The following is a 23,710-nucleotide window of genomic DNA, read 5'->3' on the forward strand; positions in this document are numbered from 1 at the left end:
GAAACAGGACTGCATAGCGCAGTGGATTAGCGCGTTTGACTTCGGATCAAAAGGTCGTGGGTTCGACTCCCACTGTGGTCGGATTATTTTTTATCCAAATGTATACAATATTATTTGAACAAATTTTCGTAAAAAGCTAATTTTAAGTTTCAGAATTTTCAGTGCATTAACCGTGTGAAAAGATGATTTTACTCTTATCATTTAAAAAAAAAAAAAAAAATTCTTAACGTTAATCGTCTCTGTCGACAAATCGCCTTTGTCTCCCGTGTTATTATCTTATTTTATCGTGAGGGTGAGCCATCTTCTCTTTCCTTGCCCATAGGGAGGCACGAGGAGATCGCACAAACAAGGAAGGGGCGCGAGGAGGTTGCACGATCCTCGTACAAACTCCGTTGAACCCTTGACCCTCATCGTTATCATTAGCTACGAAGGTGTTGAGCAATATAGGGTAGCGATGGTTGTCACTAACCGTAGAGGTGTTATGCAGTATCGTCTCGTACAGAAAAACACAGGGAGCAGAATGATTATTTAAAAGAAAATACTCTATAAGAAAATTTTAAATTTAAGATGCTATTTAAAAAAATCTAAAATTTAGAGATTTTTTTTTCTTAAAAAATTCGCCCTCAATGGCTTGCCAAAAAAAAGGCCATCCCCGCCATCCATCTAACAGAATGTAATGCAAACCGCGTCACGTGTAAATAGACTTGTACATCGAGGAGGAAAAAGGTTAATGTTACTTAACAGGATTTGGAATCCAATCCGAACCCGATCCGCATCATGTGTAATAGACTTGTACATCGAGCGAAGAAAGGTTGGCGTTACTTAACAGGATCCGCAACCCGATACGAACCCGACGACATCACATGTAATAGACTTCTACATCTAGGAGAAAAAGGTTGGCATTACTTAATAGGATCCGGAACCCGATCCGAACCCGACGACATCACGTGTAATAGACTTGTACATCGGGAAGCCAAAAGGTTCGCGTTTCTTTAGCAGTTAACAGGATCCGGAACCCGATCTGAACGCGACCCGACCCGGAACTCGACCGTGGCGAGTTCCCGTGGGCGAGTGGGTGTCGCATCCCGCGTCGCCTCCTCGTGAAGAACCCCCGAGCGGTCCACGTCCACCCGGCCTGCCACCCACCGATTTCATCCGCCCCTTCCCGATTCAACCAAAGAAATTAGGGTTCCTGAAAAGGGCGACAAGCTTCTCTCGATTGAACGCCTAGGGTTCCTAATTCTTCTTCTTCCTTGCTCCTTTTACCTCCTTCGATGGATGATTCCGAGGACGACGCCCGGTACCCACCCAATCTCCACCCCCCGAAGCCTCGCCACTATTTCCCCTCTTCTTCCTCCGCTCCTCGCCCCAAGACACGCTTCCGTAACCCCCCTCCCCCTCCCCACTTTGGCCGTGGTTATGACGACGCCACCGACGACGACGAAGAAGAGGAGGCCGAGGAGGAGGAGCAGAACTACATGGATCAGCCCGTAGATGACGATGAGGACGACGATGGCGACGGCCATCGCCGCACCCGGAACTACGGCGACGATGACGATGACGATGACTCCTCGTCGGAGAGCCGTGGGAAGCGGAGAAGGATCGACAAACTCGCCCTGGGGTTCGAATTCGCCCCGCGCCTGCGTGCCGCGGCGCCCCCCAAGCCTCTCGCCCGGACCTCCCCGCCGGATTGGTCGGAAGACTCGACCTTTGTGCTCCTGGATGCTTGGGGCGATCGCTACCTCCAGAATGGAAGGAAGAGTCTCCGATCGGACGAGTGGAATGAGGTCGCCAAGAAGGTGTCGCAGGCTTCCAAGGTGGTTCGATCCGACGCTCAGTGCCGCAACCGGGTCGATACCCTGAAGAAGAAGTACAAGAAAGAGAAGGCGAGCATCATGGCGCACGGGAATGCTGGAAGCAAGTGGGTTTTTTTCAAGAAGATGGATGCCTTGATGTCATCGCCATCCCCACCACCGCTGACAGCACGGCAGCAGCCACCGCCACCACCACCGCCGAGGTTGCCCTGCGGTGTTGATGCGGGAGAGTATGTCTTTGCTAGTTCCAGCGTTTACAGGAATGGTTACAGTGGGAATAATGAGATGAAGGACAGTCCGGGAGACAGCGGAACCGAGGATGATGGTGATGAGGAGAATGACTCTGATGGGCTTCCACCACAGAGGGAGAACATTTGCTCAGACTCTTCTTTTAAGATGCTTGCGGAGTCAATTCAGAAGTTTGGAGAGGTTTATGAGAAGATGGAGAACCATAAGAGACAGCAGATGGCAGAGTTAGAAAGGATGAGGAAGGAGTTCCAAAGGGATTTGGAGGTGCAGAAAAGGCAGATTTTGGAAAGGGTGCAAGAGGAGATTGCAAAATTGAGAGAGGAGCAAGTGGAGGAAGATGATGATGAAGACTTGGAAGATAGGGATGAGGACAACAACGATGGTGATGACGGTGGTTCTGCTGAGAACTTGAGCGGGTAGGGTAAGCATCACTAATGTGGAATTAGTTTCCTTTCTTGGTTGGTTTTTTTGATGTTGGATTGTTTAGTTTAGCATTTTCTTATCGTCTATATAATAAAATGATTGAATGAAGCCATTTGTGCTGCATATCTGAAATATTGAGTGACATACAAGTTGCCTTGAATTTTTGCTACTGTTTGGGCTTACTTAGGTATCGGTTTCTAACATCTTAGTTTATGTCAGTGCTTACATGCCTTTTAATCTACACTCCTAACTGAAAGGAAAATTATAGTGAACTTCCATTTGATCTGGGACATCAAATATCTATGAAGTTTCAAAGAATGCATTTAGCACAAACATGATAAGGAAAATTGTTGTTTTGAAGATGATACATTGAAGTTTCATACGTTCATTACTGTTATCAGGTTGTCGTCTATGTTATGCTGTTAATCAATTTAGGTTTAGTGTTGTCGGTGGCAGCATTAAGAGAGACACGTAGTAGCATTTTTTAAGCGTATGTCATTTTTGGAAAGCTTTCGGGATGTTGTTGGTGAATTTATCTGTCAGTGAAATACTTTTATATTATAGATTTGATATTTCTGGATCTGGGTCTTTAAGTTGTTCAGTTTCCATTTTTGTTTGTCAGTGAAAGAATGCAAGTTATATTCCAAATGGATATGAGTCCCAAGTGGACATAGATGATTTTTGCCCTAGAAATGAGCAAGAGTGTTTGACTCTCTGCAGAAATGCTGGTCTGTAGAAGTTCTTGAGCTGCATTGGACTTTTTGAACTTGATCTTGACCTCTGAAGAATTCCTTATGCATATTCATACTATTTGGTCAGTGGCTCCTATACTATATCAAGATAGAGGACTTGGGAACTTTCTGAGGCATCGGAATTGGTCCATGCTAATTATGTTTCAATGAATTCAACTAACTAGTATGTTTGATCATGTCCTAAATTATCGCTTGTATGTTCTTATTGTTAATTTTTTTATTGTTGGTCACATACTTTGAAAATGGAGGAGACTTGTATTAGGCAATTGACAACCAACATAAGCCTTTATAAGATCTTAGAAGTATGGATCTATAAGGACTTTATTAGAGGGCTATGTCACTCCCACTTTGACTGATGATATTGCCCTAAGCTGGATCTGTTTGTTGGAAAACACATATAGTTAATGCCAAATAACTGGAACATTGTTATTGTTGTCTTTGGAACTTGGAAGAACTTTTGATCTATGAAGGCAACCTAGATAGCCTACATAGTCTCATCTGGAACTATAGGAAGCTTTATTAAGTTTCTAGCAATGATTGTGAATTTATTTTCTTGATATTGCACCAGAAATTGCTTGGGGCTCTGCCATAGGACACCATATGTATCATTTATTTAATCAGGGAGAAAGTTTGAATGCTGTCAATGTCATAGTGAGTAAGATCATCGTTCCTTGTAGAATTTGTATATGATGAAACTGACGGATTGTGATCAGACTTGAGTGTCAGACGTCCAAAATTTGAAGACTTTGGCTTTGAACCGATGTACTATAGTGGACTGAAAAGCTGATGTGAACTTGTGATATGTGGTTGTAGTTTGCATATGGCATCTACAGCCTGAAAATAGAACATATAATGGGTTTCCATGCAGATATGAAGATGCTCATTTTAAGTCGATGACAATGTGGCATTAGTTTCCTCAAATGGATCACAAGGTTTGTAATTAATGGCCAACATCTGCAGATTGATCAATGTTTGACAGGGCACATGAGCTAGGAGCATGAGTTCCCGTGTGTTATTTTCATAGTATATACACAGAAGACATATTGATCTCCTTAATTGTGTTTCCCTGGTTCACCGATTAAGTGAACCTTATGCTACAATTTCCAACCAAGTAATTATATTTAGGTGCCACTTCACTTCGGTCACTTTCCCTTCATGGGTATTGAATACTGTGAAGTGTTTTGACATCACCATTGGTGACGGCACACTGTTGAGAGTCTCCTCATTTTATTGATGTAATCAAAGAGATGGCTTCTGTTTCCAAGCCTGATTAGGTTGAAATGATGAAATCTCATGAATATGGTTATTGAAAATGTTATTACGATCTTCTAGTTATGACACATTTTCTCAAGCCTCACTTGAGAACGCTTATGGAGCTCGCTATCACTCACCTAGGAAAGTGTTTTGATGAACAAAGGCATTTCTTTTGGTTGACAATGTTGGTTCTATATCAGCTATTACTCTGCACAACTTGTTCCAGGCTTCTGACGCTTTGTTTTCTTGTACTGTAGGATCATCTCTGCTTCAATCTACCTGACTGCCTTTGTATGAGACATGGAAAGTGATTGCGGAGCATCCATTGGCTGCTTTATTGTTTTATGTGTACCTAATTAGAAGTGATGTACTGCGTTAGGATTGGAAGTAGTAAATTTTCCCTTTGCAAATAATGTGATTCTGTACCACACAGATTCAAGTGCTCCTCCTTTTTAGGTATAACTTTGAGATTTCATGTGGACGGGGTTGGGGTTGCGCAAGTCTCTCCATCTCCCTCTCATCTGTTGCATAGAAACCTGAATTATAGGGTTCCACAGCAATGCGTGTGTAGAACTCTACGTTTGCATGATTGCTCCCGTCAAGTTGTTCATGCCGTCTTTTGTCTGGGTTTGTTGGTGATAGTTAATTCAATCTGGCAAAGATAGATATCTGTGACTGCTTTATGTGGGCCATGTGATTAGCGCGTCTCCTCAGCACATCAACTGTTGACTTGGTTTTGTTCTCCAGCAGTAGTCAAATACTATAATCTTCTGATGTTGTTATTTTTGTTAATCTGGATTAAACGTGTCACTATTTATTAGACATTTCAGCTTTCTAATATAATAAAAAGTTGTATTACATTTATGACATCTAAAGACAATATTTACTTATTAAATGCTATATATATATATATATATATATATATATATATATATATATATATGAGATTGATGATATCATGAACAGATCTGAGTTTTCAATCCATGTTATTTCTGATGAGGGTGCAACATTCACATTATTGGGAGAACAAGAACAAGCTTAGGATTCCCAGCAGCCTCCTCAGATTTCTTCCATCAAAGCAAGATTAAATGCCTTGTGATCAGTTTCATTGGTTGACGGTTGAGACTACCAAAGGCGTACAGTAGATAGGCGTTACACAGACACCGCTTGGACCGCCGTAAATCATGGCATCTTCTTCTTCTTCTGCGGCTCCGCATATGGTGGAGCCACCCTCCCCACTGCATCTGCCAAATTCAATACACGTCAGTCGGTTACCAGAAGATGTCGCGGCGCCGCATCTCTTACGTCTCCGGCCTTCTGGGCTGATCTCCGACTCCTCCTCCTCCTCCCCTTGTTACCAGCCGGTGCTCTCCGCCTTTCTGCCGCAGCCCGGCGGCGGAAGCTGACGGTGAGATCGGTGAAGGCCCTCAAGATGTGCTTATGGACGCTCCGGTCGTTGAGCTCAAGGTAGCAGAAGAGGAGCTCCTTCATGAAGTCCCAGTCCAGAGGCTGGTTCGGCTCCACGTGCCGCGCGTCCACCATGCCCTGCATGGACCGCCGGAAGTCGTCGTAGGGGTCCTTGGAGAACGTCACCACCGCGACCCCGTCGCCTCGTGCCTCCGCCCCAGCCTCGTTCGTCCGAGAAGACCTCGACGGCGACGGCGACGGTGACGGTGACGACCACGAAGACGAGGCGTTGTTCCGCCGGGCCCCACGGTGGAGAGAGTTGGACGCGCCGGAGGACACGAAGAAGCGCTCGGACGAGCAGAACGCTGCGGGTGGCGGGCGCTCGTCTTCGTCCCCCCGGGGGGTCGCTTCGGAGAGGTTGGCGGGTTCGTCCTCGCGCAAGTAGAGGGAGCGGAAGTTCTCGCAGAGGAAGCGGTCGACGTCGGAGAGCGTGGCGGCAGGGTCGTGTCCGTCGTCGTCGGCGCGTCCGCGGTCGACGGCGAAAGAAGGGGTCTTGGGATACTTGCACGCCGATAACAGCCAACTGGTGGCGGCAGTGGCGGCGGCCGGATGCGGGGAATTGGGTATGTGTAGATGAGACGGTACTTTCTTGAGCTTGGAGAGACAAACTCGGATAGATTTCCGAAGGCCTTTCTTTCCCATCTCTCTTTCTTCTTCTTCTTCTTCTTCTTCGTCTTCTTCAGAGAGGTGAGGGAGGCAGAGAGGGGGAGCACTGGTAGAGGATATGTAGAGGACGCGAGGCAGATGCAAAGGTAGCAGGGAAAAGCTGGTGGAGGCTACAACGAAGACACGCTTTAAAGGTGCTGAGCCTGCGGCAGTTAGAAATTAATTAATTAATTAATTAATTAATTAATAATTAAATTAAATCGGATAGATTAAACATACATACATAGGGAGGGCGAGAGGGGGTTATTAGATATGCTCGTGAAGGTGTTTGTCTGGTGTTGTTAGAAAAGTAGCAGAAAAGGGTGGAGTTCTTCTTACATTGGCAAGGCTCGTAATGTTACATCTTTGACTCAAACTCCACACCTTCCACGAATTGTGCCTACCATGCTCTCAAATGTAGAATTGCCTGCCATTGATTAGGGTTGGCACGGCTTGGCTCTTCTGAGGTCTTGATAGAATGCTTCACAGGCAAGTCATGTAAGGGAGACAGGTCCATTTCATCAATAAAGTCTATTAATGGCTGTTTCCACTAGTGGAATCACACATCAAAAAGAATGTCCTAATTTTTGTTAAGATACGAGTGGCCGAATCAAAAGAAAGGTCTTTACATTCCATCACAAACAATCCTATGACGAAGACAGAGCAACATGTCACGTTGGTTTCGGCAAGCCTATCGAGATTTATGTTCTAAAATAAGACTAGATAGCCAAAAGAGTTATTAGATCGAATCTCCTGGTGATCTTGAATGTTAGATCATTCTATATTTGATTGGATAGTGATGGAGATTGGCTGACAATTTATATTTCATGCAATCTTAAAAGTTTCATGCAAAGACAAAGGTTAGATCGGATTCTTACCGTACTATTTTAGGATGACTTGTGTCTGGCTTGGCTCATCAAGGAACACGTAGAACGATATCTTTGTTGTGGTTGGTTCAACATCTACACGCGTCAATCGTAATTTCCGGGTCGAGCTGTTCGCAAACTTAGATGAGTGATGCAATTGCAATTGTTTGCAATTGGCGACCTGTGAAACAACAGTATGAGGTGACAAAAGTAAAGATATCAACTCTGGAAGAAGAAATGGATAAACTTCAACTGTATTCACAGACACACCTGGGAAGTTTTGACTAGTGGGTAAATAGTAATGAAACTGAACAAAGACCACTGTTTCTAACATTCAAGGATCATTACAACAGATTGTTACAGTTAATGATTAAGTACATGATAACCATCCCAGTATGACAATATTTGTAATGTTCCAATGAACCCTAATTTAAACCATACACACTACTTACTCTTAGCATGAGGATGACAGCTTCAGAGGCCGATGAACTGGACCTAATAGCACATCAGAAGAAAAGCAGACAGCCGTAAGCAATTTTGGTAACTACATAATATTGGTCAAAGTCAATGCCCATCTGACCTAAAATATTGACTAAATACAAAACTTCAAACTATGCGCATCTGTTTCAGCAGAAGAATCATGCCACAGCAAACGATGAAGGGGAAAAGGGGGCCAATAGCATAGCTTGAACATGAACCTACCACAACAGACTGTAGATTAATCTACAGTCTATTTGGCACAAGCCAATCAAACCATAGAAGGCATCAATTACAAAAGATACCATCAACAAGGCATCAATTGGCATTACAGTGGCAGGAAAATGAGCTTAAAGATAAGATATGATACAGATGTTGCTGGAGGTTTTGCAGTTTCGGATTGGATTTCTTCTTGGAAGCCAGTAAAACCAATCACGGATCATCAAATTACTAGCCTTCTCTCACCCTTCCAACTATTGCTCACGTAGGGTTTTCAAAGAATGGATGGTTGAGGGCTTCACGAGCCGTTAATCGCTCCGATGGTTCAAATTTCAAAAGCCCATACAACAAATCATTTAACGAAGCTCTGGAATAATCCACATGACTAGAGATCATATCCTGAAAAAGAGCAAGAGATGTCACCACCGACCAGTGAACCAATCCACTGCTGTACAGCTAAATAATGTTTTAATGTATTTTGCTTCATTGACATCCAACCCCGTTGAGCAAAACAATAAATGTAAACACACTCCATGAATAACTAAACCGGCAGAATGGATATAGTCCACAAAAATTGATTCCTCTGTTCCGGTGGTATTTATATAACTTACAGTCATAAATAACTCACTGAATAGGGTTATGAAAAAATTGTTCAGCACTAAATAACTCACTAAAGGATAATTCTATTTGGTCTTTGATGTTAATATCGCCTAATAAAACATTTTTTCCATATTAAAGTATCTATGCCAATTTAAATTTCGTATTGAACCTTCAAAAACCTCTTATCTGTGAAAGGAAACAAAACTTCCATGATTAATCTATGATCACAATGTGATTCACTAGCTACCTCATATTGATCAATCATCTTATTAGTGTGTATGCAAATTGTATAGACCTTCAGACATCAAGTTAGCATGCCAATCATAAAAAACATATCAATTCAACCTTAAGCCGGTCAAGCTTTCTCACAGCCCTAATGCTCTCTCTGGAAACAGCACCTTCAGGCCAATTTAACCGTGAACCTCGCCTGAAGTATTTTGAAGCCGAGGAACTGCATGCATCAGGAACAAGGAGCATGAACCAAAATAATAAGAAATAAAGTAAATGAAACAGCATAGAAGACAAGCATACTGCATTTCAAACAATTCAAACATCAGCGAACCTGGAAACAGACAGTGAAGAAAAAACATATTTGGTAAGTTTTGGATGAATATTACAACCAGATGATTTTTAATTCAGAAATGATGCTATATAACTTACAACTCACTGCTTATATGAACTGTGATACAGCCACAAAGATCTTGGCATTGATTTCTAGCTATCATATCATGAAGGCATTCATTGTTCATTTATGATTAGTAAAGAACTTTTGCCTCTGCACTACTACTAGAAATTGTTCTACCCTAAAAATCTCCCAAAGAAGGAAAAGTACCATGAAGTTAACTTGACATATTGTCTTATATCTCAGGGCTTTGACATGATGCAGTAACTATAGTGACAAAACCTCATCCTTTAAGAATTGATGCAGTTGCAGAAGTTATGAATACAGCAACAAGAAGTCCAAGATTAGCATATGAAAAAAAAAACCCTTTAAACAACCAAGATATATGAATTTGTATAAAAAAGTCAAAACAAATGTAGCAAATCATAATGCATGAGATACTAATTATCAATTTCACCGCACATTTTCGAGAATGTATGTGCAAATAATATAAGATGCTTGAATTTATGAAATAGATATTCCTGCCAAAAAAATTATAAATGGAAGCTAGAATGATGACTTTGTAAATGTAAAGTACTCTAGTCCAAGCAATGTAAGTGCACATTGGTCACAAATCAAAACTCCAAAACTCCCTTCTGGTGGCTGCATAAAACTTCAGCATGACGTATTACACTTAGCACATTTAAAACACTACCTGGCTTTTCTTATCATGCGTTCTGGTAATGGTCCCAAAACTCTCTCCATCATGGCTAAATGCTCCAAATTTTCATGTGTCTGAAACAACGCTTCTCCCTGAAACAAGCTATAAGTTAATCCCCAAACTAGGGTTGTCGAAAACGGTACTTTGAAAATCGTCAGAGGTTACAGACTGACCGAACAAAGCTCAACAAGTATGCATCCAACGCTCCATACATCACAGGGATAATTCCACCCTAAACCTATTCAGAATTTCAAATCAATATTTTAATATGAGATGTTCCAAACATATTCAGAATTTCAAATCAATATTTTAATATGAGATGTTCCAAACATAAAAATGGCGTGAATGCACTAAGTCAGAGATATACATCTGGACTTACAATTGAACTTCAAGCACAAGGTATTATATCTGAAGCAATTTCTATAACATAAAAGGAAAGTGGAGGCATACAGTGAGCCATATGCCGAGAAATTTTATTATAATGAAACTCATATCAAACAAGAGAAGTATATTACTAATAAAGATGATGAACCTTTGGCCTACTTAAAAAAATCAAGCAAAACACTTTACTAAAGCAGTACATTAAAACTTCAAGTGATTTAACTAGAAAGAATTAATCAAAAAATAATAGTAAAGCTAATAAAGTTAACAACTTATCACATCAAATTTTAAAATTTTACTGTGGTACAATTGCTTTATTGGTTCTAGTAAAGTGTTCTGTTAAAAATTATGCAAAACACATTACATGCAAGGAACGAGCTTTATTAGTTAATAAAGTTATTAACTTTATTAGCTTTATTAGTAAATTTGATTATATTGTTTCTAGTTAAATCACTTGAAGTTTTAAAACAATAGGCCTTTACATTAACTTTGATTCTATTGTTTCTAGATTTATTAACATTAAAACAATAGGCCTTTTAACTAATTCAGAGTGACCTAGGTTTTCCAACATGCAAAGAAACAACTTCAAGTGATTTAACTATTGCCTTCAAAGAAAATTCCTGGTCCAGGAAAAAATCAAGTAAATGCTTGCATTTACAGGCTTGCAACAGCTTCAGTCTCAAAGGTATCAAAAAAGCTACAACCACAACTCAAAATCCTTACTACCTTAGTCCGATTGGATATCCTGCATCTCAGACAAGAGAGTGAATCCAATACTTAACTCATAAACCAATTTACCTAAAATAATTTCAGGTGCCCTGTAATGCCTCGTTGAAACAATTGAGCTATGATCCTGGTTCTCAAAGGCAGCACTACCAAAATCAATCAGCTTTATAGAACTAGACTTTGGCAAGCACCTGAAGTACATCTCGTCTTGTGCATTCTTCTGTACCAGCCCAAGAATTCATTTAAAATGAATGCCAAGTACATTACCTAATGACAAAATATTGCATGACCTATAAAATGCATTATACAAAATACCTTGTTGCTTGGAACCTTTACATATTCAGAAGATACAAGAAGAATGTTTTCTGGCTTCAGATCAGTGTGAATAAGGCGTAAATCATGCATATCTATGTTGAAGAAAAAGAAAAGAAAGATTAAAGATCATGCGATCGAATCACAGTGAAAAGATGGCAAAAGTAGATTCTTAAGAGTGGTTCAACAGAAGATTTGAATAACATAAACGAAAAGAACCCAAGGATAATCAACACACATGCTACAGATTCCAACAGCTGACGTCCAAACTCCCGCACAAGTTCCACAGGGAATGGGCAGTATTTATTTCTCTTTAAAAAATCATACAAGCTTGGGCCAAGCTTCTCAAACACCTGATAAAATAAGGTAAGTTCATTTAAATTTAGTTTTGCAGGACCATACAGATATAATAACATACCAAGTGTTTGCAACCACAAAATTATAAAAAAAGATTTCAACTTTTTTCAGTCCACTTTCCTGAAGCTAATTTAGGATTACCAAAAGTTATACAGCGCTTTGATGTTCAACAGAAAAATATATCACAAAGAAGTCACAGACCAGAGTTTACCATTTCCAACAATGTGACATCTCTAAAACCTTTCCTCAAATGTCAACAATATGGCTACTTACAAACTAGTAAATATCCATCACGTGACAAACTAAACATAATCTGCAGGTGTTTCACAACTGAAAAGCAAAAGCAGTGGGCAGTATTGAACAGATATGCTTTTAAATTCCACAAGAAACAAGATCAATGATAACCAAAGGTTAACTTACGATGCATATGTGATTTCGGTAGTCAAACCATCTTCGAATCTGTACACAACTGCAAATCACAGAAAAAAAGTGGTAAGAAACTTGAATTTTGTACAATTTATAGGCAACTCTGAGGCCTGACAGATACCGTGATCCATCTTTATCATGTTTAGCTAGAAGATTAAGGACATCTATTTCAATCATTGCAGCACTTCTGTACTTGCTTATGCTCCTAACCACTTTGACTGCCACGTATTCACGCGCCTCACGATCCCAACATTCCAAGACACGACCAAAAGTACCTGCAAATTTTAAAGTATGATGACTAGAAAAAAAGAAAGTCACAACATACTTAAGTAAACAAAGTTTTACCTTCACCCATCTTGCTAAGTATCTTATCTGCATGGATAAAGGAAAATAGAATTGAATAAGTAAAAACAGAATAAGAAGACAAGAGGCTTTTAGGATCATTCAAACACTTATCAGATTCTGAAAGGCAGATATTCTATGGACTAGTTAAGGCATTAGAGCAAAAAGATTAGAAGAAGATAGCAAATTCGAGCAAATTCTTTTGCATCAACAAACATTCAGGGGCGGGATCTTGATGATAAATCAGAAAGTTTGATGAATTTTTAAGGAGATTATTATGCCAAGCAATTGTTCTTTAAAGGATCTACAAAACATTGACCCATCTATGGACTGAACCCATTTGTACCAAAATTAGATAAAGCCAAACATAGTTTGATTTTCTGACATGCTAACCCAATTAGTGATCCTAACCGCTTGTCCAATTACTACACTGGGTGACAGAATGACCCAGTCCAAATCCAATCCCCTTATTTACCTACAATACAAATATAGAAAGATCCCAGTGTAGTAAATAGTAAAATTTTCATAACCAAGCATTTGACTATAACTTCCACCTTATTTTTCTATTTTTTTACTTTTAATATTGTCTTTGCATCACCACCAGAAGAACCACGATCAACTAGACTCTCATCAGTGTCAACAAAACATGACATTCACAAACCACGATCTTGATTGAGTCAATTGCACACAAACACATGGACATGATGTCTGGCACTAAATATATCAGAAAGAGACAGATGATCCAATTCTAAAGCATGCTATGTTAAAGCTGAGCAAAAACTTTATTGGTTTACAGATAATTATTTTGGCCATATCTCTTATTTTCCATCATTTCCTTTGAGAGCAAGTGCACACCAAATTACAATGATAACAGCAAAAACAACAACAATGACAACAACAAACCATGATGCCCTAGCTCGATAGCAAGCAATCATATACCATAAAAATAGTTTGACATAAGTACCCAAATTACTAATGTGCACAAATATTAAGAGTTCTTAGATGTATCAGGCTGTATCCAATAATTGAGCGAACAAAGTCAACTCTCTTCACTGGTGTTCCAAAAAAAAGGCCTCGTTTGTCCTATTTGCATGGCTAATACAACCATGCCATAAGTAAAGTTTGGCATAATCATTAAAGCAGCAAGAAGTGCATACCTTTCACACTAATCAACTAGTAAAATCACCAAAGACTGCTCCAAAAAACATAGAACGTTTGTATTTCTAGTATTCTATTTCAGTTCCATAGCTCAAATCTACCTTCACTTAAAAACACGATTTACTTTACACGTATTAATTGCCTACAACCACGCAGACTTACGCCTGATCAAATGATTTAAGGCACTAAACTAGACTAGCATGTTTAGTTGACATTATTTATCGAGTTGTTGACGGCACTCAAATAATCAAAGATGATTTATATATTTCAACACAAGATAATTGATCTCGATGGGACAAAAAATAATATATTCCTCTTGAAAACTGCCGAATTCACCAATCCGAACATATATTTTCGCAATAAGAATGGGGGAAACACTTACAGCGAGGGGTGAGATTCTCTCCAAGATCGAACACGTAATGCCCTTCTCGGTCATCCTCCCTCCACGGGGGCGAGACGCCCCTCCTAGGCGGAGCCGCCTCATCCCGAACGGCCTACACAGATCCACGGAGAGCCAGATCCAATAGGAGATTCAGAATCCAACACAAGAAAACCCTAACCCTCGAGAACCTGCCCCCACTGTGGAATCAATCCCTTAACCATACATAGCCCTAGGACGGACAAAGCGGACCTCTCGTCGTTCGGGAGGAGCTACGTCCCAAGCGAGCCGAGGCCTCTTCCTCGTTCGCACGATCTCCATCGAATCCAACGCCCAAACCTTTCCAATATATCGAACAAAGACTCTCAGGCTTTCGATCTCTTCTCCTTCTTCTTTTTCTGCAACAAAACAAATCGATTCGCCAAACCTAGAAATCGATGGATGGAGTGACTCCCCGAAACGGAGAAGGCAGCGAGGACCGGCTTAGGGCTCCCTCCAACTCGATACCTTAACAAACATTGGAAACTGTAGAGGCGACAGAAATAGACGCGAACCTTGGTGTCCCGTGTGCCGCGGTTCACGTTAGGAAACCGTTATACTCGATCGTGGATGGGTTAGCCAGCAGATCCGACGGCTCCTGTGAGTCATATGCACCACCGAGTCATACGCATCGGATTCTTAACGTCAGTCCCGACGATTAAATGACGCCCAATTAACTCCATAATCAGGTGACGAAAGATGCTTTAATCTGAATTAATAATCAATATTTAAAAATATTTTCATTATAATATTATTAAAAAAAATGCTATATTACAATGTTATTATAGTATTTTTATTATATTATAGTATTTTAGAAATATTACTGAAAACAAAAATATTGTTGAAAATATCTAAAAATACAAATTTTTTTCGAAAATTCGCTCTTTTTTTAATATCATTTATATTTTTGTAATGCACACAGAGAGCTATGATGTCTTTGAAGAGCAACTGCATTTGATTAGACGTTCCATTGGAGAAGTTGCAAGCACAGTGTTAGCCTTAGCCTTTTCTCTATCATTTGATTGCCCGTAATTTTATATGAATGAAAGCTTTAGGATCATTTGCTCTGCAACTCCGATCAACGATCGGTGGAAGTATTCGTCTTGTTGGAGGCTACAGTAGAAAGTCTCCCATGAATGAGGCAGCTAGAAAGCGAGAAGCGAGGGCACGATAGCTGCAGCAGCAGAAGAAGATGTGGAGGGGGATGAAGAAGAGGTGGGGAGACGATAACATTGGTGAGACTGGTGATACTTCCGAGTACTGCCCCTTACGCAGCGAACACTGTTGCGAGGGGAGGGAGGGCGGTACTCGGATCGGGGAAGTGAGCGAGTGGACCGGGCTTTGTTTGAAAGAGCGAATGAAGCCCAATGCAGATGCCGATTTGAGCTCTCTCGCGTTTTATTCTTCTTTGGCGTTTGGGTCGCTGTGAAGCGGCATTTGGATTCCGTTTTAAGGAGACGAGGGGGAGAGAGATATATATAATGAGAGAGAGGGAGAGAGGGAGAGAGAGGCGGTAAAGGGTGGAGAGCGGTTTCCTTCTTTCCTTATTTGCCTCGTCTTTTGTGGCGTCCTAGGGTTTCATCTTCGATCGATCTCTCTGGAATCGATGGCGAGGAAGCGGAAAACGGAGGCGATGCGGCTCGACGAGGTGGATCGGACGCTGTACTCCACCTTCTGCAGCGCCGCTAACTCGCTCTCGCAGCTCTACACGCAGGCCATGAACCAGCAGAAGATCTCCTTCCAAGCCGGCGAGCGCCACGCTATGGTTAGCTCCTGTCTCACCGTCCCACTGATTTCCTTGTCCCGCGTCCCCTCCCTTCGCCCCTTATCGCTTTTATCCATTGTTTCGTCGGTTGATGCCTCTTGATTCTTCTTTTGTTCTGGAATTCGACATTTAGTTTAGGTAGAATCACATGCTAGAGTGGAAAAAAAAAATTGTTTTCTTTTATGCATATGATTTCATAGTCAATATGTTCAGAACAAATTAGATGTTTCATTTGGCCGTGCATATGAGCGTAGTTTTTTCAGCCCTTATCAATTCAGTTTTGTTGTATGTTTGTAATATATCGATTATCAGCTTGTGTTATGTGTTGTTGCAATCTTAGTGGTGAATATGATTGGTGATGACCATCCGTCCGAAAATTGTAGCGCCTGCACATTTGCCATCTTGATTTTGAGGGTGAAGGAAAGGGGTAAAATTATTGTGCACGTTTTATTGTTATCGATGGGCTTTGAACATAGATGAAAATAATGCAGTAGTAACATTCAAGCAGTACATGTACCATTTTGGTCTTGAGGTATATGTAATGTTTGTTTAGATGCTAACCATGACCTTTTGAATACATCCAGTCAGACTTTGATTATGATTTTTTTTCTGTGGTAGTCAAGTCAGCTTTTTCTTTTTAATGTACTTGGGTTTGGCTACATGGATATATTCTTGCCTGTTTTGGGTTGTTGAAGATGTAGATCAATTAGAAAATTTAATTGGATATTCCAGCATAGTTACCATTATCTGGTTGAGGTTCCTTTCTAATTCAAAATTAACTAAAGTGGATATCATTAATTGGCTGTTTAATCACTGAAAATGGGTATGTGATGTTTAAAGCTTAGGATTTTGCAAAATTTTGTTCAGGTGCTTGGTTTTTAAGATCTGTAGTAGGAGTTAGACCTCTTGTTCCTAGCTGCATGATTTTGTTAACTTTCTAATTCTTTCTCTCTTAACAAGACAGAATCGTAACAGAACCCTCTCCCTCTCGTATAACTTCATTTTTATAACCAGTTGTGCTCTCTGTTACGTTGGAAATCAGCAAGTACCATCTTTATCGCTCCTATTTCTTGCCTACCTGTTGCATAACCTTGCTCGACATTGTTGATTATCAAGGTGCAATCCAGCCAGACTGCATGACACCCATGACACTGCCCACTATCAAACCTGAGTTTGAGCTATTAATAGCAATACTAACTAAATTAGAGTGTATCTGTTCTCCATTATAGCTGCTGTAAACTCATTAGTATAAGTCTGAGTTAATTAGCAGAAACAGTTGCTATTGACAAAACCATGAACCAAACTGACAAAAGATATGACATGTGGTAAATTTTATCATGAGTGAGATCCATTAAAGAGCTAAAGTAGGGTAAGACTGAAGAACAACTCTTTTTGGGATGGTGAGAAGTCATGAAAAGTTGCTGCAAATCGGTGATGAGAAAACCAAGTCTGCAACGTTACATATTGCAATGAACTATTTTGAACTCTAAAAAAGATGCTCTCTTGATCAGTATGTCTGAAGGTCAAGGTAATTATGGGGACAGAGGACACTGGTGAGCAAAATTGTCATATTGTTGTATTGGCAGATTTCCTTAACTCAGTTGTTAGAAGTCCAAGAATTAAAATTTAGCACCAGGTTATGGAGTTTTCAAGTCAAGTGTTGCATCCCGGTGCATCAGTCAGATTTGATGATGAGATTCAAGTAGCCAAAGTGATAAGGCTGGGAATGAAATTGGATAAGTTCTAGAATATGATCATGTTTTTTTAGCACAATTATGTTTTTCTTAAATAATTAGTCTTAATTCAGTTATTTAGTTATAATTTGAGTATACTCAAGGGAGTTATTGATTGATTAATAATTTTCGTGTACATTCATCTTTCTTATTATGATCTGTCATAATTTTTTTGCTGATGGTGGATCATTCACTATCATCTTTAGACACCAGTTTCTAGCCAATAATCCGTCAGAAGATAGTCATGATGCTGAATATACACACCGGAACCATGTTCCAGATTTTTTTTACTGATGTTGATTTTGCCGTCTCTATTTGAAGTCTTTTGAAACTGTCAAAATGTGATATTTCTTATCTAATAATATTCTTCTTTATTATATGTTATGCAGGAGAAGCTTTATCAGTGGATTGTGAGAAAGCATGAGGAAGGGTCAAGGGTTTCTGTAGCTGATATAGTTACCCATATTCAGGTTCTGTAATGATTGTTCTTTTATTTTGTTGTACCATTGATTTTCATCTTTCATGTCATCTTTTTCTATTTTTTAATCTTTATTTTCCATTCTAGCATTACAGAAAATGATCTTTTGTTCCCTTTTTATATTTCAAGGGCTTTTACATATCTATGCTTTCAAAATATGAAAATAGTGCATTTATCTTTACAAATTTTTATATACCATATTATCTCCGAATATTAAGATCCTTAACATATTTGTTTTCCATTAGCATCCATCCAAAAAGCCTTAAATTGAATACTATCAATCATGGATATCAGTTGCTACTTGCTAGTTTGAATTTTAAAAAACATTTTTAATATAAAATGTTTAAAGCACCTTTAAAATTCTTACTGTCATAACAGAAATTCTAAATGTCGTTTATGTCAATTAAAATTCAAATATCTCTCCACAGTCAAATGACAATTAACTAGTAAAGGGCTGTCTGGTCACTGGTGCACTCCCACAAGCGTGGGGGGAGTCAGTGTACACAACATTATGTTTACAAGCTAAGAGACTGTTTCCATGATTTGAGCCTAGATTATGCAGATGACAAACGAGCAACTCTTTCATGACATCAAGACTCACCTCATATGACAGTCAACTAATGGAAATCAACCATATGGGTAAATGTTGCGATTAGGTTGACTTTTTGTGTTATTGTGATTCAAAAGCTTATTGGTCGCTGTTCTCCATTGCTTTTGTGAATTAACCATATTGCAATATGGTTGACTCTTACAGATTCATGATCTGTCTAAGCAAACCATGATAAGTTGTTGCAATCTTCAAAATGCTATGAGTTCAGCAGTTGAGGAGCATTGTTCCATTCAGTGTGGGACATTGATTAATATGCTGGTTAAAGGTTCATAGTAGTGATATTTAGTATTCATGTTTGGTCTGGATCATGGCTTCAACATGTACATTGGGATCGATTTTTCTGTCTCAAGTTCAGGTCCTTTTTAGCTATAACATGCTATAACATTAACTGATGTAGGTTTCTGGAATTTTGTTTGGTTGATCCAACGAGCAACAAATATTCAACTTTTAAGCCCATTGATTGTTTGCACTTTATCTTTAGAAGGTGAACCCTGGTTTATGATAGGATTGCTCCTTTGTAATATAAGTGACTAGGGTTTTGAGTCATGGAAATAGCCTTTTGTGTATGCATAAAGGATTGCATATTGACTCTCCCCAGATTCTGTGGGAGTATTATGCATTAGGCTACCTTTTCTTTTCGTTTATACCTTTTTCACCTGGATTGTCTATATCTTATTTAGCAGTAAATATATGAAACACATTATAGTTTCTAAAATTTGCTTATCGGATACTTCTTTTCACAGAATGTGATGGATTATGCTGGAGAAGATGCATTAGTATCCCCAAGATCATCATTCCCACATCAACATCATACACCAATGCATGCAACAAATTCAAGTGTACAACCTCCATCTGCTTTGTTTGGGCAGCCAACCGTTGGACTCGCCTCTCGAAGCAGTCACTCTGATCAAACAAAAAACTCGGTTTTCTCAAATGCTCTTTCTAGTCCTGTGCGCAGGAGCCTTCAGCCTTATCACGCTGCCCAGGGAGATGGATTTTATGTAAATGGTGTGGTACCAGCTGGAAATACAGGATCTAGGAATCCTGATGCAAATCAACACCGGGAGACCAATTCCCTCAGCTTCAGTGATTCATCCATGGATATTCACACGGATAGCCCGCCTCATGAATCTTATTGACGACTGCCTATCTCATGCATATTTAGTTCAAGAGCTGTAACTGGTGCAGCCTTAAGTCTCAGTTCTGCAACTTTCGAGGAAAAAGGAAAGAACAGAGGCTAGTTAAAGTTCTTCTAATCAGTCATGCCATGCCAAGAAATGCATGTGACAACAAGTTGAAGCTATATATGAATTGTGTGCTTTCGATCACTTTTTACTGTGTCTAACTATTTCTTTTTTTATTGTGATCTGGATGGACTTAGATATGAATGTTTTATATGTGATACATGTTTTTGGATCTGGTAATTGCATTGTACATGAATAGGAGCTTCGCGAATGTAATTGTCTTATAGTCCTAGTAGTTTGTCTATGGTTCCCTGGACCATTCAATCTGCCACAGAAATTTCCTGCTTCCCCACGCACATTCTGACCTCTCTAATATATACTGGTAATTTGGTTGTATTCCCATGTTTGTTCTTGTTTGTATCGTGAACATGTTTGATCTGTGACAAGTTCCTCACAATGTATATAAGAGCGAGCAGGATTAGTGACTGTAATATATGGGATGAGAACAGGGAACATGATGATGATGATAGTAAAGGTAAAGGTAATCCGTTCCTGACGTCACCGGCGACGTGTACTTGTTAGGTGTCGACGTCGCGCCTGCCGCCTTCCAAACCGCCCGCTACTGCTTTTAATTTACCAAGGCACTCGCTTTCACGTCCTAATCGGTCCTTTTTCGAACAATCTTGTCCGTCAGATATCTAGAACTATCGCATCATCCACCGTTAGATCTCAAAGCATCATTTTGTTTTCCCTGAAAAGGTCCGGCAATTATTGTACATAAATCCCATAATTCTATGAGGTCCTTAAAAGACCTCTCTCCGTCTTTCTTTCTCGCGTAATCCCCCGATCCCTTCGCAATTCTCCTCCTCTCGATCGATCTACCGCTTGTTGTTAGGTTCTTCGATCTCTCTCTCTCTCTCTCGGTACTCCAAACCCCTCTCTCCTTCTCGATCCATGCATCGCTTTTACAGAATTCCTCTCTCGGTTCGAGTGGATTCGCGATAATCCAGTATGGTGAGCGGTTCTCCGATTCACATCGACTAGGGTTTTGATTTGGATAATTATTGATTCGTGAGCAGGTCGAGGAGGAGGAGACCGCGGTCGGATTGGAGCATCAGCAACAACTAGGGTTCCGTTCTTCTTCTACGGGCATGGAGCAGGAGGGGCAGAAGCGAGAGACCGGGAAGACGGATTTGCAATCTTCCAACATCCCCGTCCTCTGCGCCAACAACTGCGGCTTCTTCGGATGCCCGGCGACGAACAATCTCTGCTCCAAGTGCTACAAGGATTACTTCTTGAGCAAATCAAAGGCTTCCATGGAGACGCTTGTGATTCCGCCGGCCCTTGAATCTAAGCGGGTCGACGAGAAGCCTAGCGGAGATGACGGAATCGCTAAATCTGTGAACTCGAGTGAGGAAGGGGCCACCTCGGAAGGGGGGGCCCCTTTGCCGACGAAGAATCCCAACCGTTGCAGCTTCTGCAATAAGAGAGTCGGATTGATGGGGTTTAAGTGCCGCTGCGGGGAGGTGTTCTGCTCGATCCACAGGTACTCTGATAAGCATAACTGTGCCTATGATTACAGGGCGGCTGCGCAGGACGCGATTGCAAAAGCCAACCCCGTGGTGAAGACGGACAAAGTCGAGAAGATCTAATGGTTGTGTGGGCAAGTTGGGGCCTCGTTGGTATGTTACTGCAAAATCATTATGACTCAGTGCTCCTCGAGAATAACTTGTTTATGTCTCTTTACTGCCGCCGTCTGGATTCGTGTCTGGGGTTATGTACAGTTTGGTTCATTTAGTTGGATTGTCTGGTTATTGATTGCATTTTCTATAATCTTGTACTCGGCTTTCTAATGTGAGTGTTAGGTGTTATTGTTTGTGCTGCTTTCGCTTTCCGTTCCATAGATAGGTGATGCGAACACTCCATTTGATTGACAATCAATCATCTTCTCAGGTAAATCAGGTAACCTTTAGACTAGTTCTCTGGTTTAGGGTCCGTAAGAATCTGACCATCATCTCTTTTAAGGGATGTCACTTCTTTTAGCTGCTGTGAACACCTTTGGGCATGAAGTATGTGAAGTGGTTGAGATATAGGGAGGGGAACTTAAATTTGAAGCTTGATGCTTAGTTAGTTATGTGGATACTGCAACAAAGCCACAGTCCTAATCATAACTCCTATCGAACAGCATAGAATGGAAGATGTCTCTTATGATAATCGTTTGTTTGATGGAAGGTCAAGCATCTTATCAGGTAAATCAGGTGACATTGAGAATAGTTCTCTGAGTTAAGGTCCATAAGAATCTTAGGGTTGTGGGCATCTTTGGGCATAAATTATATAAGGTGGTCATGCTTTCTTCTTAAGAAATTGATGATTTATCTGTCCTTCATACTTATCCAACTTATTAAAGGTTCCACCTTCATCTTAGGCTGTAGTTGCACATTTGCCATCCACCGATAATTTGATCAGGGATCAAACTCAGAAATGTTTTGGAAAATTTTGTTTTAAAGAGAGACTTTGAGTGAGGTTTGGAAATATAGTTAGTTCTGTGCAACAATTTGAAACAATATAGTCGTTAGATTCATGGGACTTTTAATGACTACCAAACATAATCATCATTCATGTGTACAAGAGAAGCGATAGGATGATGCTTAGTTAGTAACTGATAAATCAGATGGCTCATTAGTTAAATTTTCAACTATGAGATTTAAGTTTTAACCACTGAAAGAAGCAACTCGCACAGGATCAAGCAGCTAGCGACCTTGAAATAGCAAATCATCGTGAGATAACTCACAGAGACCTATGCGATAGTTCATCTGTAAGAACTTTTTAGTTGAATCTTTATGGATTATTCAGAAATCTCTTAGAAATAAACTTTTTAGTCTTCTTCTCTTATCTGACTTTCTTCACAGGAATTCATTGTACTTGCACCGTCCGAAACTGTTCTGCTTGAACTTATGTACCCTCCCGTGCCTGTGATTTTCATGGTGTCTGTGTTTTATTGATATTCTGTCAGATATAGAATCAAAACATTTCATTCTGGTTGGATTGACCTTCAGTCACTTATTTCACTGTTTTCCGTGCATCTATCTGCCTCAGAAGCATGAGAAACGTAGCTTATGGGGCTATCATAATTAATTGTACAGACCTTATGTGCATGGTTACCATCTTAATCGCAGTATAAGGCTCATCGATGTGTTTATAGATCTAAGAGATGGAGAATTCTTGAATGGTTATATTAATCCCACCTCTATTGCAAACCAAATTTTGTTGTGTGTCTTTAATTCTGAACATTCTATTGGAGTCCTTTCACAATGTGGTCAAAGGGTATTACATTTACATGTTGCATTCAGTAAGTCAGATTCATGTTGATATGATTTTTGGTGTTCATGTAATAAAAAAATTATAGCTTCATTTAGTTTCTGGGAAAAGTTACACAATCACAATGTTCATTTGACTTGTAACAGGTGGATACAATTGAAGTTTGATGGATTGAAGTGTGATTGCCAACTTACAGATATTAAGGGGGATGATGGTGGTGGTAATCGAAAGTCAGTCATTTCAATCACTTGTTTGGCATCTTTGCATTTCATAATTGCATTAGCTTTCAACCATTAGGGAAGCAATCTAATGTGACTCAGCATGGATTGCAAAAAGAGAGATGATCTGTTTTGAAGTTTAATTAAATCAGAATGGCATGCTGTTCTTTCTGTATGACAAAGCATTTGGAGTTGT

At 40.1% G+C, this 23,710-nt stretch overlaps 5 protein-coding genes and 1 non-coding gene across 14 annotated transcripts; 4 read left to right on the forward strand and 2 right to left on the reverse strand.

The window, feature by feature from the left end:
* The first annotated feature begins 7 nt into the window (after nucleotides 1-7).
* On the forward strand, nucleotides 8-81 carry TRNAR-UCG (transfer RNA arginine (anticodon UCG)). Its single transcript has one exon. It is a non-coding gene; the product is annotated as a tRNA-Arg (tRNA).
* A 1,012-nt stretch (nucleotides 82-1,093) lies between these two features.
* On the forward strand, nucleotides 1,094-5,102 carry LOC103993897 (trihelix transcription factor ENAP1). Of its 2 annotated transcripts, none has more exons than XM_009414132.3 (2): nucleotides 1,094-2,484; nucleotides 4,750-5,102. In XM_009414132.3, the coding sequence occupies exon 1, from the start codon at nucleotides 1,275-1,277 to the stop codon at nucleotides 2,481-2,483; it is 1,209 nt and encodes a 402-aa protein (XP_009412407.1). In that variant the 5' UTR covers nucleotides 1,094-1,274; the 3' UTR covers nucleotide 2,484; nucleotides 4,750-5,102. The 2 variants fall into 2 exon arrangements, with proteins under 2 accessions (XP_009412407.1, XP_009412406.1); XM_009414131.3 differs by having other exon boundaries at nucleotides 1,094-2,479.
* A 515-nt stretch (nucleotides 5,103-5,617) lies between these two features.
* Nucleotides 5,618-6,759, reverse strand: LOC135618672 (transcription repressor OFP14-like). The gene has a single exon (XM_065119775.1). It carries the CDS (start codon nucleotides 6,599-6,601, stop codon nucleotides 5,756-5,758), a length of 846 nt encoding a protein of 281 aa, XP_064975847.1. The 5' UTR covers nucleotides 6,602-6,759; the 3' UTR covers nucleotides 5,618-5,755.
* A 1,367-nt stretch (nucleotides 6,760-8,126) lies between these two features.
* Nucleotides 8,127-14,682, reverse strand: LOC135618671 (serine/threonine-protein kinase AFC3-like). Of its 4 annotated transcripts, XM_065119771.1 has the most exons (13): nucleotides 14,597-14,682; nucleotides 14,422-14,508; nucleotides 14,173-14,284; nucleotides 12,636-12,662; nucleotides 12,412-12,565; nucleotides 12,285-12,333; nucleotides 11,746-11,860; nucleotides 11,511-11,602; nucleotides 11,268-11,415; nucleotides 10,262-10,326; nucleotides 10,083-10,180; nucleotides 9,112-9,217; nucleotides 8,127-8,565 (listed from the first exon to the last, which is right to left on the reverse strand). In XM_065119771.1, the coding sequence occupies exons 2-13, from the start codon at nucleotides 14,488-14,490 to the stop codon at nucleotides 8,428-8,430; spliced, it is 1,173 nt and encodes a 390-aa protein (XP_064975843.1). In that variant the 5' UTR covers nucleotides 14,491-14,508; nucleotides 14,597-14,682; the 3' UTR covers nucleotides 8,127-8,427. The 4 variants fall into 4 exon arrangements, with proteins under 4 accessions (XP_064975843.1, XP_064975842.1, XP_064975844.1 ...); XM_065119770.1 differs by having other exon boundaries at nucleotides 14,422-14,663; XM_065119772.1 differs by lacking the exon at nucleotides 12,636-12,662 and having other exon boundaries at nucleotides 14,422-14,663.
* A 982-nt stretch (nucleotides 14,683-15,664) lies between these two features.
* Nucleotides 15,665-20,218, forward strand: LOC103993894 (uncharacterized). Its single transcript, XM_009414124.3, has 3 exons — nucleotides 15,665-15,973; nucleotides 18,096-18,176; nucleotides 19,538-20,218. Exons 1-3 carry the CDS (start codon nucleotides 15,815-15,817, stop codon nucleotides 19,931-19,933), a joined length of 636 nt encoding a protein of 211 aa, XP_009412399.2. The 5' UTR covers nucleotides 15,665-15,814; the 3' UTR covers nucleotides 19,934-20,218.
* A 545-nt stretch (nucleotides 20,219-20,763) lies between these two features.
* Nucleotides 20,764-23,689, forward strand: LOC135581683 (zinc finger A20 and AN1 domain-containing stress-associated protein 8-like). Of its 5 annotated transcripts, XM_065119777.1 has the most exons (3): nucleotides 20,816-20,992; nucleotides 21,058-21,660; nucleotides 23,443-23,689. In XM_065119777.1, the coding sequence occupies exons 1-2, from the start codon at nucleotides 20,990-20,992 to the stop codon at nucleotides 21,628-21,630; spliced, it is 576 nt and encodes a 191-aa protein (XP_064975849.1). In that variant the 5' UTR covers nucleotides 20,816-20,989; the 3' UTR covers nucleotides 21,631-21,660; nucleotides 23,443-23,689. The 5 variants fall into 5 exon arrangements, with proteins under 5 accessions (XP_064975851.1, XP_064975852.1, XP_064975848.1 ...); XM_065119779.1 differs by lacking the exon at nucleotides 23,443-23,689 and having other exon boundaries at nucleotides 20,764-20,901; nucleotides 21,058-21,811; XM_065119780.1 differs by lacking the exon at nucleotides 23,443-23,689 and having other exon boundaries at nucleotides 20,775-20,873; nucleotides 21,058-21,811.
* The last annotated feature ends 21 nt before the right edge of the window (nucleotides 23,690-23,710 follow it).

This window comes from Musa acuminata, chromosome BXJ2-8 (assembly GCF_036884655.1).
Source record: "Musa acuminata AAA Group cultivar baxijiao chromosome BXJ2-8, Cavendish_Baxijiao_AAA, whole genome shotgun sequence".
Lineage (NCBI taxonomy): Eukaryota > Viridiplantae > Streptophyta > Magnoliopsida > Zingiberales > Musaceae > Musa > Musa acuminata.